This window comes from Oncorhynchus mykiss, chromosome 16, assembly GCF_013265735.2.
Source record: "Oncorhynchus mykiss isolate Arlee chromosome 16, USDA_OmykA_1.1, whole genome shotgun sequence".
Lineage (NCBI taxonomy): Eukaryota > Metazoa > Chordata > Actinopteri > Salmoniformes > Salmonidae > Oncorhynchus > Oncorhynchus mykiss.
In genome coordinates this window covers 41937355-41953021 of record NC_048580.1, presented here as the reverse complement: position 1 = coordinate 41953021, position 15667 = coordinate 41937355, and the positions used below count along the sequence as shown (strand labels likewise).

At 39.6% G+C, this 15667-nt stretch overlaps 1 protein-coding gene across 1 annotated transcript; it reads right to left on the bottom strand.

The window, feature by feature from the left end:
* Positions 1 to 25: 25 nt before the first annotated feature.
* Positions 26 to 14611, bottom strand: LOC110492020 (carboxy-terminal domain RNA polymerase II polypeptide A small phosphatase 2). The gene is made up of 7 exons (XM_021565974.2): positions 13987 to 14611; positions 9754 to 9908; positions 8048 to 8152; positions 6200 to 6256; positions 5303 to 5395; positions 4231 to 4416; positions 26 to 2095 (listed from the first exon to the last, which is right to left on the bottom strand). The coding sequence occupies exons 1-7, from the start codon at positions 14045 to 14047 to the stop codon at positions 1970 to 1972; spliced, it is 783 nt and encodes a 260-aa protein (XP_021421649.1). The 5' UTR covers positions 14048 to 14611; the 3' UTR covers positions 26 to 1969.
* Between the last annotated feature and the right edge of the window lie 1056 nt (positions 14612 to 15667).

Sequence of the window (15667 nt, the reverse complement as noted above, 5' to 3'; positions counted from 1 at the left end):
AAAAAAACACAAATAGACAAGGAAATACAATCCAACTTTATTTTGGCAACTTTTGCCCAGTTTGCGTCCAATATACACTTATTTCTTGCCAAAAGCTATAGTGTAGGCCTAACATTTGTTTTTATCCAGAGTGATTTACAGGAGCAATTCCGGGTTAAGTGCCTTGCTCAAGGCACATCGACAGATTTTTCACCTAGTATGCTCAGTGATTCCTTTCGGTTACGAGCCCAACGCTCTTCGCCGCTAGACTACCTGGCGCCCTATTGGAAAGTATGACCCATCTTACACTGAACAACAATGTATAGGCCTAAATGTGTGTTCATGATTTACAATTTACATGTAGCTTTATTTTGTTTAATTACCAACAATGTCAATGAGAACAACTAAATCTACACAATATCAACAACCAGATATCTTTGGTTAATCATTAGGATTGGTAAACATTCATTCAAATATCTTAAGTGATCAATGTACACAATAAAAACGGACATAAAACATTATATAAACAACTTGATTGTACCCACATAAAATAATCCTGGTTTCCATCATTATTTGTGGAATGGCAATATACTACAGTAACAAACATTTACTTGTTTTAACATTTACCTATTTAACATTTAACACAAACCCCCTGAATTTTGATTATTGTTTTTTGATAACACAATGTCGTTGGTATCATCTACGATGATTCGAGGAGTAATGTTTGAAAGGCACAGTTTGGAGGAAAATATGTGATTAACTTCACACAATCCAAAAATACTAGCCAAAAATTCTAATTTGGCAGAGGTTTTGAATATTGTTGTTTTGATAACCTCATTTGCAGTGGGCAAATAATGACGGAAAATGAACACAAATTGTAAAAAATAAAATACTAATTCAGCATTGGGAGTACCACAATTCCATATAGTTTTGTTAATACAGTATTTGACCACATTCAGCATGGCATAAGGGTGCATATATCTGACTGAATTGGAAATGCAGTTGTCACTTCTTGAAGCAGTCTTACTTATCAAAACAAATAGTGCAACTTCTGTCATTTAGTATTACAAGAAAAACAGAAAAATAAATGTGTTAAAAGACTGGACCAAGAGCGACACTATTCTGTACTTCTGCTGAGCAGCCTACAACCATGCCATCCAGTGTGTTGGCATTCAAGTGACCAGATTAAAGAAGTTTGTCCCAAATGACAAACTCAAAGAGCTTTATAAAACTTTATAACATCGTTGTATGTTAATCATAAAAAAATATATATAATGTTGCTAATATTTGAAGCTCTTCAAAATTATTTACTTACAAATGTATTTAGTACTTATTGGAGAGGCATTTTTCTTTGTTGTCCATTTTACAGTAAATAATACAAATATTTACATACTTAAACATCCATTAACCGTATAGTACATGAGCATATGCTGACTGGTCATATATCCAGGAAAATGTAAAGAATACATTCTGTTGGCATTCTGGATATGATTGTGACCCACCCGTATAACAAGTAGCACTGTAGTCCATCATGATTTACAGAAGAGGATTGCATGTTGAGATTGGAAGAAGAAAACAAATCATTAAAACAGTTTGAGCTGCTTGGTTTTTGTGTTTGTTAAGAAGAAGAAATAAGGCACAATGATACTAGTGTCCTGAGTTAGATCAGGCCATTCAGGCCTCTGGTTTGGCAAAAAAACAACAACACTTTATTCATATTCATTTGGAGTGATTGCAGTACTCTACGGTATTTTGGCTCAGAGTTGTCAGACAGTGATTGACAGACAGACAGATGCTCAGAGTAAAGGCCTTAGAATGTCATGAAGTGCTCGTCTGAAACAAATACACTGCATGTGTCTCTGGCTGGTGAGCATACAAATACAATGTTATATGAATAGAATGTTATTTTTCTATTTCTATGTTGGTGCGTATGTTCTGGGCCAGGTGCTGGCTAGTCTGGCAGTGAGAGCAGGGTCCTCTCCCGTCTCCATCATGGCACTCTTAGCTCCCCCAGTCTGATGTAGATGTCTTCAGCCTGACTCAGGTCTTCAAACACCGGCAGCAGGTGGAGCAGCTCCGAATCCTCCACATCATCAAACCAGGACACCACAGGAACCTGAGGGGGCAACAGAGAAACCATTCACTCACTTACTAATGCTTTGTTTGCAGTGTTAGGGTATTGACAAATTGTATATTCTTGTTGTATATATCAGAATGTATATATCTGTGCTAAATCTTAAGTTCATATTCTGTTAACTCAAACCCAAATAATAATGTTGTTGACTCATCCTGTACTCATGCAGCGCATTCGGAAAGTATTCAGACCCCTTGACTTTTTCCACATTTTGTTACGTTACAGCCTTTTTCAAAAATGTATTAAATTGTTTTTCCCCCTCATTAATCTACACACAATACCCCATAATGACAAAGCAAAAACAGTTTTGTTTTTTTGAAAATGTATTTTTTTAAAAACACCTGCGCTAAATTCAATTCAGACCCTTTACTCAGTACTTTGTTGAAGCACCTTTGGCAGTAATTACAGCCTCAAGTCTTCTTGGGTATGACGCTACAAGCTTGGCACACCTGTATTTGGCGACATTCTCCCATTCTTCTCTGCAGATCCTCTCAAGCTCTGTCAGGTTGGATGGGGAGTGTCGCTGCACAGCTATTTTCAGGTCTCTCCAGAGATGTTCAAGTCCGGGCTCTGGCTGGGCCACTCAAGGACATTCAGAGACTTGTCCCGAAGCCACTCCTGTGTTGTCTTGGCTGTGTGCTTAGGGTTGTTGTCCTGTTGGAAGGTGAACCTTCACCCCAGTCTGAGCGCTGTAGAGCAGGGTTTCATCAAGGATCTTTCTGTACTTTTTCCTCAAATTTTTCCTCATTATACTCATCATACTCATCATATTTCCTCAAATCTGACTAGTCTCCCAGTCCCTGGTGCTGAAAAACATCCCCACAGCATGATGTTGCCACCACCATGCTTCACTATAGGGATGGTTCCAGGTTTCCTCCAGACGTGGAGCTTAGCATTCAGGCCAAACTCTATGTGGGCTGTCATGTGCCTTTTACTGAGGAGTGGCTGCCGTCTGGCCACTCTACCATAAAGGCCTGATTGGTAGAGCGCTGCAGAGATGGTTGTCCTTTTGGAAGGTTCTCCCATCTCCACAGAGGACTTCTGAAGCTCTGTCAGAGCGACCATCAGGTTCTTCATCACCTGACCAAGGCCTTTCAAACTACGCCCGATTGCGTAGTTTGGCCGGGCGGCCACCCCTAGGAAGAGTCTTCGTGGTTCCAAACTTTTTCCATTTAAGAATGACGGAGGTCACTGTGTTCTTGGGGACCTCCAACGCTGCAGAAATGTTTTAGTACCCTTCCCCAGATCTGTGCCTCGACACAATCCTGTCTCGAAGCTCTATAGAAAATTCCTTTGATCTCATGGCTTGGGACCTTATAACTGTGGGACCTTATATAGACAGGTGTTTGCCTTTCCAAGTCATGTCCAATCAATTGAATTTACCACCGGTGCATTCCAATCAAGTTGTAGAAACATCTCAAGGACGATAAATGGAAACAGGATGCACCTGAGCTCAATTTCGAGTCTCATAGCAAAGGGTCTGAATACTTATGTAAATAAAGTATTTATGTTTTTTTATTTGTAATCTTTTTTTAAATTTGTAATAAATTTGCAAACATTTTGAAAAACCTGTTTTCGCTTTGTCATTATAGGTATTGTGTGTAGATTGATGACCAAAAAAATAAATGTAATCCATTTGAGAATAAGGCTGTAACGTAACAAAATGTGGAAAAGGGAAGGGGTCTGAATACTTTCCAAATGCTCTGTATGTGGCCAAAGGATAAATGGAAGTGAAAACACTAACATCTCAAAACAGACCGTTTAAAAAATGCTTGCCATTTCCTCATAGAGGATGATGTCATCCTACTCGCCTGAATATTTTTTATGACGGTTATACGCCCACACCATTCCACAGAAAAGCTGCTTTTTAACCTACTTTATTACAATTATTTTTAAGAAAAACTATTTCACTCATATTGTAATTAATAAGAGGTCATATTACATGGAAATCTGGGAACACTGGACAGTTATTTTAAGTGGAATATAAGGTTAAACCTTTAAAAAGTGAATAGAATAGAATGCAGTAAAATGTGAAATAAAATCATGTTAATTATCAGTTTGAATCCATAAAGCGGTCACAGTTGAGTTGAAAGAAGTTGAATGAAACCCAAACTCACAGCATTCTCAGGGTGGAAGATGTATGAAGCAGGAGAGTTGTCCAAGATGAGGGTCTTATGGAGCTCTCTGCCCAGTAGGCTGAGGTCTTTGACATAGAAACCCTGATGGAACACACAGGACTCCCGGAACAGCCGCGCCCGGAACACCCCACACTGATCCAACAGGTCAGTCACTGGGTCTGCATACTAGGGGAGGGCAAGGAAATGGGGGGAGAGGGGAATGGAGAGTAGGGGGTAAGGTGTCACCAAAGTTTACCCAAGCTACTAATAATGTACAATTGCGGTCAAATATTCGGGCACCCTTGCACTTTAAAATGGAGCTGAATGTTCCATTTTCTCTTTTCAAAACTGGTTGAATGGCTATTTTTACCCTGTATGCACCTTTAACTTTTGGGCTCCCGAGTGGCGCAGCAGTCTAAGGCACTGCATCTCAGTGCTTGAGGAGTCACTACAGACCGTGGTTTGATTCCAGGCTGTATCACAACCGGCCGTGATTGGGAGTCCCATAGGGCGGCGCACAATTGGCCCAGCGTCATCTGGGTTAGAGTTTGGCCGGGGTAGGCCATCATTGTAAACAAGAATTTGTTCTTAATTGGCTTGCCTAGTTGAATAAAGGTTAAAGAAATTAAAAATATGTAACTTCCCACAGGTGAGATAAATAACACAATAAATGAGAATAAATTGCCTCCAACCAAATAAATTCTTTATATTTAAGTCCAGGCCATTTTGTTTTTACTTTGAAGTGTGAACACCAATTTTTTTTCTATTTCAAACTTATTTAAAAAAAATATATAGAATTGTGCAAGGGTGCCAATATAGTTGACCACAAAAGTAACTACACGTTACATTGAAAATGTATGCTAGCTCCTTTATATGTAAATTCACAAAGCAGGTTTTGGCACTACAAAGGTCATCTAACACACGGGGAAAAGGCTACAGAGGGTTGGGAAAGAGAAAAAACGTGTAAGACTTCCTAAACTAGTTTTCAAAATGAAGAGTAATCTTCTCAAGAAGAATCATAGGGAAATGTCATAACATCAAAATGTTTTTTGTTTGTTTTTTTTTAGCTTACCTTGGCAAGACTGGCAGTAAACAGAATACACTCAAACAGCTCTCCCATTCGCTGTAGGAACTCATCCACATACGGCCTCTTCAGCACGTATACCTGAAACAAACACCTGGCATTAATGTTTTGTAACACTTTGCATTGTGTTGCCCTTATACCTAGCTATGTAACAACACTATAATTACTACAGTAACAACATTCTTTATTACTTTACTAATTGCTTTGAAATGACATAGTAACCGAGTATTTTATTATTATTATTATAATATTCACTCTTCCTCTGTAGTCATACTTATATTTGTTCCACATTACATGAAATTCTTGTTGTCATTGTGTCCATTACCAGTTGCTGGTGGACAGTTCCTGAAACAAGTAATCAAGAACAGGCCGTGCATGTGTTAACCAGCCTATCCTGGATTACTTGAACCAGGCAGAGGCCCATGGTGAAGAATCCCGAACCAAACGACAGTACTCACATGCGCAGTTGTGCATATGCATTTTTTGCATATGCATTTTTTGCATGAAGTTCTGCATGCAAAGGACACAACACAGTGTTGAATTATTATCCCCGGGGCAGTGCATTGATGAGTGAATTCTGTTCCACATTTTCTCTAAAAGTGTGCTCTAAAATTGTGTGCTCTTATTTATGAAAAGTGAACTAACTATGCTGAAATAACTTCCTTCTTCTTTTTTTTTACGCTTACACTTCCTTTCCCAGTCAACCTCACATCTGTCCACTAGAGGGCTCATAGCGCCCATAACAAACCTCATCTGTCCTAAAAACACATCCTATTTTAAGCTCAGCAAACACTGAACTCTGAACACATCAACATACAGTACATGAACGCCAAGCTACCCGACTCGACAAGCGCACACATACTGCATTTAGTTCATATATTTTACCTGGTGTGTGGTCCCCTCAATCTCCACAGGCACTATGAAGTCTGCATTGCTAATAGGCTAAGGAAAGAACACAGAGGGAGCCGTTGAACATTCTAATGCAATTACATAAGATAAAATCACTAAGACCTGGACTATAATAACCACATAAATATAATATACACAATTGTTCAAAAATTTGGAGTCACTTAGAAATGTCCATGTTCAAATAACATCAAATTGATCAGGAATACAGTGTAGACATTGTTAATGTTGTAAATGACTATTGTAGGTGGAAACGGCTGATGTTTTTATGAAATATTTACATAGGCGTACAGAGGCCCATTATCAGCAACCGTCACTCCTGTGTTCCAATGGCATGTTGTGTTAGCTAATCTAAGTTTATAATTTTAAAAGGATATTTATCATTAGAAAACCCTTTTGCAATTATGTTAGCACATCTGAAAACTGTTGTTCTGATTAAAGAAGCAACAAAACTGGCCTTCTTTAGACTAGTTGAGTATCTAGAGCATCAGTATTTGTGGGTTCGATTTACAGGCTCAAAATGGCTAGAAACAAAGAACTTTCTTCTGAAACTCGTCAGTCTATTCTTGTTCGGAGAAATGAAGGCTATTCCATGAGAGAAATTGCCAAGAAACTGAAGATCTGGTACAACGCTGTGTACTACTCCCTTCACAGAACAGCGCAAACTGGCTCTAACCAGAATAGAAAGAGGAGTGTGAGGCCCCTGTGCACAACTGAGCAAGAGGACAAGTACATTAGTGTCTAGTTTGAGAAACAGAAGACTCACAAGTCCTCAACGAACAGCTTCATTAAAAAGTACCCGCAAAACACCAGTCTCAACGTCAACAGTGAAGAGGCGACTCCGGGATGCTGGCCTTCTGGGCACAGTTCCTCTGTCCAGTGTCTGTGTTCTCTTGCCCATCTTAATATTTTCTTTTTATTGGCCAGTCTGAGATATGTATTTTTCTTTGTAACTCAGCATCCCAGAGTCGCCTCTTCACTGTTGACGTTGAGACTGGTGTTTTGTGGGTACTTTTTAATGAAGCTGCCAGTTGAGGACTTGTGAGTCGTCTGTTTCTCAAACTAGACACTCTAATATACTTGTCCTCTTGCTCAGTTGTGCACAGGGGCCTCACACTCCTCTTTCTATTCTGGTTAGAGCCAGTTTGCGCTGTTCTGTGAAGGGAGTAGTACACAGCGTTGTACCAGATCTTCAGTTTCTTGGAAAGTTCTCGCATGGAATAACCTTAATTTCTCCGAACAAGTTTCATAAGAAAGTTCTTTGTTTCTGGCCATTTTGAGCCTGTAATCGAACCCACAAATGCTGATGCTCTAGATACTCAACTAGTCTAAAGAAGGCCAGTTTTATTGCTTCTTTAATCAGAACAACAGTTTTCAGCAGTGCCAACATAATTGCAAAAGGGTTTTCTAATGATCAATTAGTCTTTTAAAATGATAAACTTGGATTAGCTAACACAACGTGCCATTGGAACACAGAAGTGATGGTTTCTGATAATGTACCCCATGTAGATATTCCATTTAAAAAAATCTGCCGTTTCCAGCTACAAAAGTCATTTACAACATTAACAATGTCTACACTGTATTTGTGATCAATTTGATGTTATTTTAATGGACAAAAAAAAAATTGCTTTTCTTTCAAAAACAAGGATATTTCTAAATGACCCCAAACGTTTTAACGGTAGTGTACATACAACAAAGAAAAACATGATTAACTTTATGATATTTCCTCTTAACGACTGTTGAAACAAATACCCATACAAAACCCTTTAACAGTGAGTTGACAACAGCAGTAGTTACAGTGAGAGTTAAATAAAGGTCAGTAGCTACCTTGAATGAGCTATGCACCAGTGTTTCATCCAGGTCTATGACCACACATATCTTCCCCTGGTCCTGAGGTATCATCTCCGGCAGCAGGCTGGGTCCAGATGAGAGCTGTGGTGGAGGAGACAAGAGTACAGACCAAGGTCACTACTGTATCTGTACAGAGCACTCATTGGGGACAACAACACATCTTGCCCGTTTTATTAGGCTGGCTTTATGCTTCATCAACACTTCCTCACTCTACTACCATTAAAAATCAAATGACATTTATAGATTTCCACCAACCAATGCAACTGCACTATAATAACAGTGTCGCAGTGTAACACCTGTGGGCAAGATGGACTTGATAGGCTATAGGGTCTATACTGTACATATACATGTTACATCAGATTCAATTCAGAGACGCAAACAATACCCAGGCCTCACAACAGATACTGCTGCCTCACTGCTTCTGTGCTGCCTGGAGGACACTAGATAATGTGAACAAACATGAAGCTCATTAGCCCCTGGTTACATGGCGCTAACGCCCATCTACACCTGACAGCCTCACAAGTGGCCAGTGGGCAACAACACCTTTTCATGCTTCTGTACACATCGGTTACGACACACCGGGTACTAAATACTGTACATCTCTAACATATCTTATGTCTCCCACATGAACTGACATGCACATCACATGATCCACTCTTTGTAGGCCCTCTGCACCTCTGTTTTGCCTTAGTGGATTGCAATTCACTCAGCTGTCTTATCGTAGGAGATCTATGTGAACAGACCTAAAAACTCTGTAGCCGCCAACCGTCATGGTGGTGTTCAAGATGTTCACAACAGGTGCAGCAGCTACTCCATATTGCAACATGCTGTTATAACATCCACGGGCAATAATCCCACACATTCTCACGGGACAATAGGTATTGCTCAACAGAGGAAAGCTATCAATTTCCGAAGTAGTTATTTTATGCCTTTCCTGCAATTACGCTGGAGTAGTTAGAACATGTGATGAGGCACTTGACAGTGGTAAAATAAAAAGGTTTGACAAAAAAACACTTAGTTGTACACACAAGAGTATCATATCCTATAATAAAGGCTAACATGGCAAATTATAATGTTGTCACGCCCTGACCTTAGTTATCTCTGTTTTCGTTATTATTTTGGTTAGGTCAGGGTGTGACGAGGGAGGGTATGCTTGTTTGGTCTTGTCTAGGTTTTTTGTATATCTATGGGTTTTGTAAGTCTAGGTAATTGTATGTCTATGATGGCCTGAATTGGTTCCCAATCAGAGGCAGCTGTTTATCGTTGTCTCTGATTGGGGATCCTATTTAGGTTGCCATTTTTCCTTTTGGTTTTGTGGGTTCTTGTCTATGTGTAGTTGCCTGTCAGCACTTGTTTTGTATAGTGGCACGGTTATTTTGTTCAGTGTTCTTTCTTCATTAAAAGAAGAATGTATGCATATCACGCTGCGCCTTGGTCTCCTCCATACAACGAACTAGACAAATGTGTGAAACTTTGTGGCAATTTTGTTAAAATTTAGACTCTGCTTAAAGTGTCCAAACAAGCTTTGCAAACAAAACAAAATGCAAAATGACACTTTTTAGGCTACATAAAAGTCCCATACTTGGTTGAAATAGGGCAAACAACAGTCCATACACTATTTCTGATATGGATAATTACAACAACAATGCTGCCGTGATGCCGAGAGGAATAAATTATGTTACCTTGACAACGTCCCCATTGTCCTGTGGCTCCAGCAATGCATCCTGGGAAGGTGGCAGTGGTTTGGGGGCAGCCTGTGCTCCTCTGAGGCAACAGAAAAGTGCTTTGAAGAGGTTACAACTCCTAGGCTTCTTCGGAGAAGACCTGCTCACCTGGCCTGTCATGAGGGCAAAAATAAGAATGCTTTTAATGTGTGTGAAAATTAGCTGTGACATAACCAAGCTTTTGATTCAAACTGAGTGATATGAAAATTATATTCACAAACACATTATGCTCATTCTCACATGGCAATGAAGGTTCTTATAAGCCAAGTAGATGGATGGAGTGAGGGAAATGGATGTTGTACATTTCTTTTCCCATGAAGAAGTAAGAAGGATTTCCCCCATTTTGAGAGACATCGTTGCTGTACATAACGTAGAATGAACTCCTTGCTCCCTTTACGAAAGGGAGCAAGGACACACACGCATACACACACACATACACGCACACACACACTCTGGGTTTAATGAGGTTGCTGCTGCTGGAAGGGGCTGGTACATGTTATATAATCACAGAGAGGGCGGGAAAACCCACACTCTTCACTAGGCAGTGACTGCTTCTCAAATGGCAGCCTATTCCCTATTGAGTGCATTACTTGTATCCAGGACCCTGTGGCACTGGTCAGAAGTTGTGCATAGGGAGTAGGGTGCCATTTGGGACACAGGCAGTACTTTCTGCTGTAGAAAACACAGACAGAAAACATTCCAACCATTTCACTGACTCTCCTGGAACAAGACCTCTGGCTGGAGCGGAGCAAGCCGAAGTCAGTCACACCTCAATGCTCCAAGCCCCCTTTGATCAGTCACTGTAAAAATGTGTCCTAGTTCACAGAGGTTCCACTACTGGGGGAAATTAGCATCTATTATTTGGTTGGATTTGGATATGCATAGCACCTATGTTAATATACAGTACCAGTCAAAAGTTTGGAAACACCGACTCGTTCAAGGGGTTTTTCTTAATTTTTTACTATTTTCTACATTGTAGAATAATAGTGAAGACATCAAAACTGTGAAATAACACATATAGAATCATGTAGTAACCAAAAAAAGTGTTAAACAAATCAAAATATATTTTAGATTTTTCAAAAGTAGCCACCCTTTGCCTTGATGACAGCTTTGCACACTCTTGGCATTCTCTCAACCAGATTCATGAGATAGTCACCTGGAACGCTTTTCCAACAGTTGTGAAGGTGTTGCCACATATGCTGGCTGCTTTTCCTTCACTCTATGGTCCAACTCATCCCAAACCATCTCAATTGGGTTGAGGTCGGGTGTTTGTGGAGGCCAGGTCATCGATGCAACACTCCATCACTCTCCTTCTTGGTCAAATAGCCGTTACACAGCGTTGAGGTGTGTTGGGTCATTGTCTTGTTGAAAAACAAATGCTAGTACCACTAAGCACAGACCAGATGGGATGGCGTATTGCTGCAGAATGCTGGGGTAGCCATGCTGGTTAAGTGTGCCTTGAATTCTAAATAAATCACAGACAGTGTCACCAGCAAAGCACCCCCACACCATTACACCTCCTCCTCCATGCTTCACGGTGTGAACCACACATGCAGAGATCATCCGTTCACCTGCTCTGCATCTCACAAAGACATGGCTGTTGGAAATAAAAATCTCAAATTTGGACTCATCAGACCAAAGGACAAAATTCCACTGGTCTAATGTCCATTGCTCTTGTTTCTTGGCCCAAGCAGGTCTCTTCTTATTATTGGTGTCCTTTAGTAGTGGTTTCTTTGCCGCAATTCAACCATGAAGGCCTGATTCACGCAGTCTCCTCTGAACAGTTGATGTTGAGATGTGTCTGTTACTTGAAGTCTGTGAAGCATTTATTTGGGCTGCAATTTCGGAGGCTGGTAACTCCAATGAACTTATCCTCTGCAGCAGAGGTAACTCTGGGTCTTCCGGATTGACTGACCTTCATGTCTTAAAGTAATGATGGACAGTAATTCCTCTTTGCTTATTTGAGCTGTTCTTGCCATAATATGGACTTGGTCTTTTACCAAATAAGGCTATCATCTGGAGCACTAGGGCCCAGTGCTATTTTCAACATTTTCTCTATAAAATAAAATATTTGTTGTAACAATATTTGAAGGACACCTACATAAGGACAGATTCATAATGGAAGTGCTTTAGCATTTCTAAAATGTAATTGTCAAACAACTACAAGGGGAAATTTGCAGTATTTGTGTAGTTGTTAGCATAGCTAAGCATTTATGAAATGCCCATGTACTGCTTATGAATGTGTTATGTTTGGAGTTATGAGTGTGTTATGAAGTCCTTATAAGGATTTTAGGTACTGTTCAAATAAAGTGTTACCGAAATTGTTTAGAACTGACCTGTATAGGCATATTGCCAATCAGGGTACATGTAATAGTAAAAATGATTGATGATGTGGATATCCTTCATCAACATAAACATAACATGCTAGTGCCAAAAGGGGGGAAAGAACCTCTGAGCATAGGGGTCCAAAGCCATTTTAAAGGGTAGAAAAGCCTATAGCTGAATATATGAAAACAATATTCTAATAAAAGAGAAGGAAAAAAAACAATATATAATAATCTATAATATTTTTCTCTGCTGAGCAAACATAGGAGCAGAAGGGTTTATCCTATCACACATAATCTGGTATTGTACCACTATCAAAGAGCAGTCAGTACACAGTGGCGTACCACAGTTTCGCAGGCCCGCAAGGTCTGAGCAGATTTTTATTTGCAGTTTTATAGCTAATCTCATACTATTCTCCACATTTTGCAATGAGGACGAGAGAATTTAGCATTTTTAAAACGAATTTCCTGGAATTCTACACATATTGCCAAAGGTCTCGAGAGAAAAAATGTGCAGTTTTATAGCTAATCTCACGCTATTCTACACATTTAGCCAGTTTTACTGCTAATTTCCTATAATTCGATTTTTTTTGCCATGGTTTATGACGTGTTTATAAACTATCTGCATTTTGGGGGGGGGGTTGGGGGCCCCCAAAACTATAGGGCCCAGTGCCATTAGAGTATCAGGCCTATCCTTTAATTCAAACCAAAGTGCCAGAAGCATAAAAACAACGAATCTTTGAAACCGCGCTTTACAATGGGCGGAGGAGGGAGAAGGGCATGTGTTTGTGCATACCACTGTCAACACCGACTGCGGTACCTGGCATTTCTACGGTTATGCTTGTCATCTTTCATCAGCAACCGTTTTAGGTTTAATTTCCAACAGCCAAAGGAAAAAAACACATACACCTGCCAATCTTTATATCGTACATTGTATCGTACAGGCCTTTGATATATGCGGTATTTTTCGAATGAGATTCGGATAGTGTACCACACTGGCGCGCATTGATCTGCCTTGATGTATTTGTCTCCAGGCTGAGCCTGCGAACAAAAACAAGACATGGCTGTGCTGTGTGTATGGCTCTAGACAGATGTGACAGTAATATGGAAAGGTGCCATACAACAACTAGAAAATAAGAGCATAAAGCATAAATCATAAACACAGGGCAGGCTAAATGCTGGGTTGGTTTGGTTTACCATTTTACGCGCGAAAAGATAAGTCTGTCAATTTATTAAATTATTATTATTAGCTATAGACATATCCCTAAATGTCTAGTAAGATGGCATTAGATAACCTTGTTTTGATCCATATAAATACCATAACATCAACAAAACGGAATCATTTGATTGTCTTGAAAGTCCAATAATGTGCGTAAATAGGTAAGAAATATTGATTTGGCTAACAAACACTGTTTTAATATCCTTTGCAGGTTTGAGTTCGTGATTACATACCAAATGTAATGCAGTTTTTCAAACAGCCTTTACTCTCGCATTGTCAAAAATGTGTTTGAACCAGAGGGTAAACACTTTCCAATTATACAGGTGTTCCATAATAACTGAAAATCAATCCAAGTTCAGCATCAGTTGCATGTGTGGGTTTGAAACACCATGAAATATAATATAGACATTTAATATAGCCTATGTGTATGCAAGATTAATCAAATGTGTAGTAGGCTGCATAGCCGACCGTCAAGAGCAGTGCGCTCTAGAATGTCGCGCGCAGTGTCCGAGACGTTGGAACTGTCAAATGAACGTGCTGGAAACATGTTTACATCAACCTTATATTTCATAACTTAACGAACCTTCTCCATATCAAATCAACCCATGTTTAATCAGAACAAACAATAGAAACGGGAGCATATCCTACCTGTTTTCGGCGACAATTGAATGTCTTCTTTCTGCACTTGCGTGATGATAGAACTTTCCATCTGACAAGCACAGAGCCCTCAAAATCCAATCCGTTCCCCAAACAGAGATAAGCAGCCTTCATTAGGTTATGTTGACAAGTTACTAAAGGATTGCCTTGATAACTGTCATGCGTGTGTGTCTGTGTTGGATTTGTAAGAGGCTACATTTCACAGGCAACAATGTTTCTTTATTCCTCGCTTCTTCTGTTGTCCACACATGGGAGGGGCAGGGCGCTTGGATATGTTTTCGTCGTTGCGATTCCCTCTGCTGCGCCTCTCGGTTTACTTTATCACTAGTATATTTCCCGAACGGCCCCTTCCTGTCTCTGCGAAGTCCTCAATTTTCACTCCAACAACATGGAGAATACAGGCGAAAGAAGAAAAACAACCGAGGAAATGGGGCAAGGGGGCGGTTTCAAGTTCCCCTCACAATAGATAAACAACACCGTCAAAATTGAATGATTACTGAGAGGAGGAGAATAAAACAGATTACACCGTCGGTAATATTTCTGAAAATTAAAAATGGTTATGAATAGAATTCTATTTTAAATGTGAGACTTGTTTTTTTCCCCAGTGCTTTGTTTTTCTTCGGCGGGACTTCAAGGGTGCCTTGAAACCGTTGCTAGCTTCGGATTGGATCTTTGAAAAATGGGAGTTGCAAAGGCATTCTTCGCTATTCTGCACGCTCCACACCAAAAACATTCCAGCGCTGGTTTTGTCACAAGTCGATATAATATGATTGAAATCAATTGCATTATTCAATTAGGCAAAAAATATCAACATATAATTAATTATAACATGAATAATAATAATAATATTAAAATAGTTTTATTTTATATTGTCATTGATATTATCAATCTTTAATTCATTGAAATACACAGTACTTCAGTAATTGCAGTAATGACAAAGAAAAAAACATGACTTCTAACTGGTCATAAGAATAATTCAAATTTATGCACAGTATATGATTGTTTCCTTTTTTTGCTAAATATATTTATGTGCATCATAACTATGATAATCTGTTTTGTTGATTTGTTGTAATTTGCCAGCACTACAACCTGACAACACTTCCTAATATGCAGATCATTGAACAGGTAGCCAAGCATTTTTTTTATTGTGAATTGCAGTGCATCACATACTTCATGAGTTTCACTGTTGTTTCTATTTTTGATTGTTGACAAAAAAAATACATTACACCAGCACTACACAACCCACTGAAATGTATGAATGAATGTATTTCTTGATGCATTTTTAATTGCTTTTGACGCTATGAGATGCTGAGCATCCACCGGTGTGTGTTGTAGCTCAGTGTGGTCCTCTGTAGATCAGCTGGTAGAGTATGGCGCTTGCAACACCAGAATTTGGGTTTGATTCCCAGGACCACCCATACGTAAAATATATGCATGGATGACTGTATGACTGCTTTGGATGAAAGCATCTAATAATGGCCATATACTATACAATAACATCTTCAACAGCACCAGTGAGTGAATTTCAGAACACTCTCCTTTAGTGCAGTCCTGAGCGCATTGAGCTTTGAATGTCTCTATGGGATGTGAGGTAGGTGTATGCTGTGCCTGTGAATGAATGGAAAGAAGATCTCCCCAGATGAAAATGTTTATGGACATGCACACAGAGGGA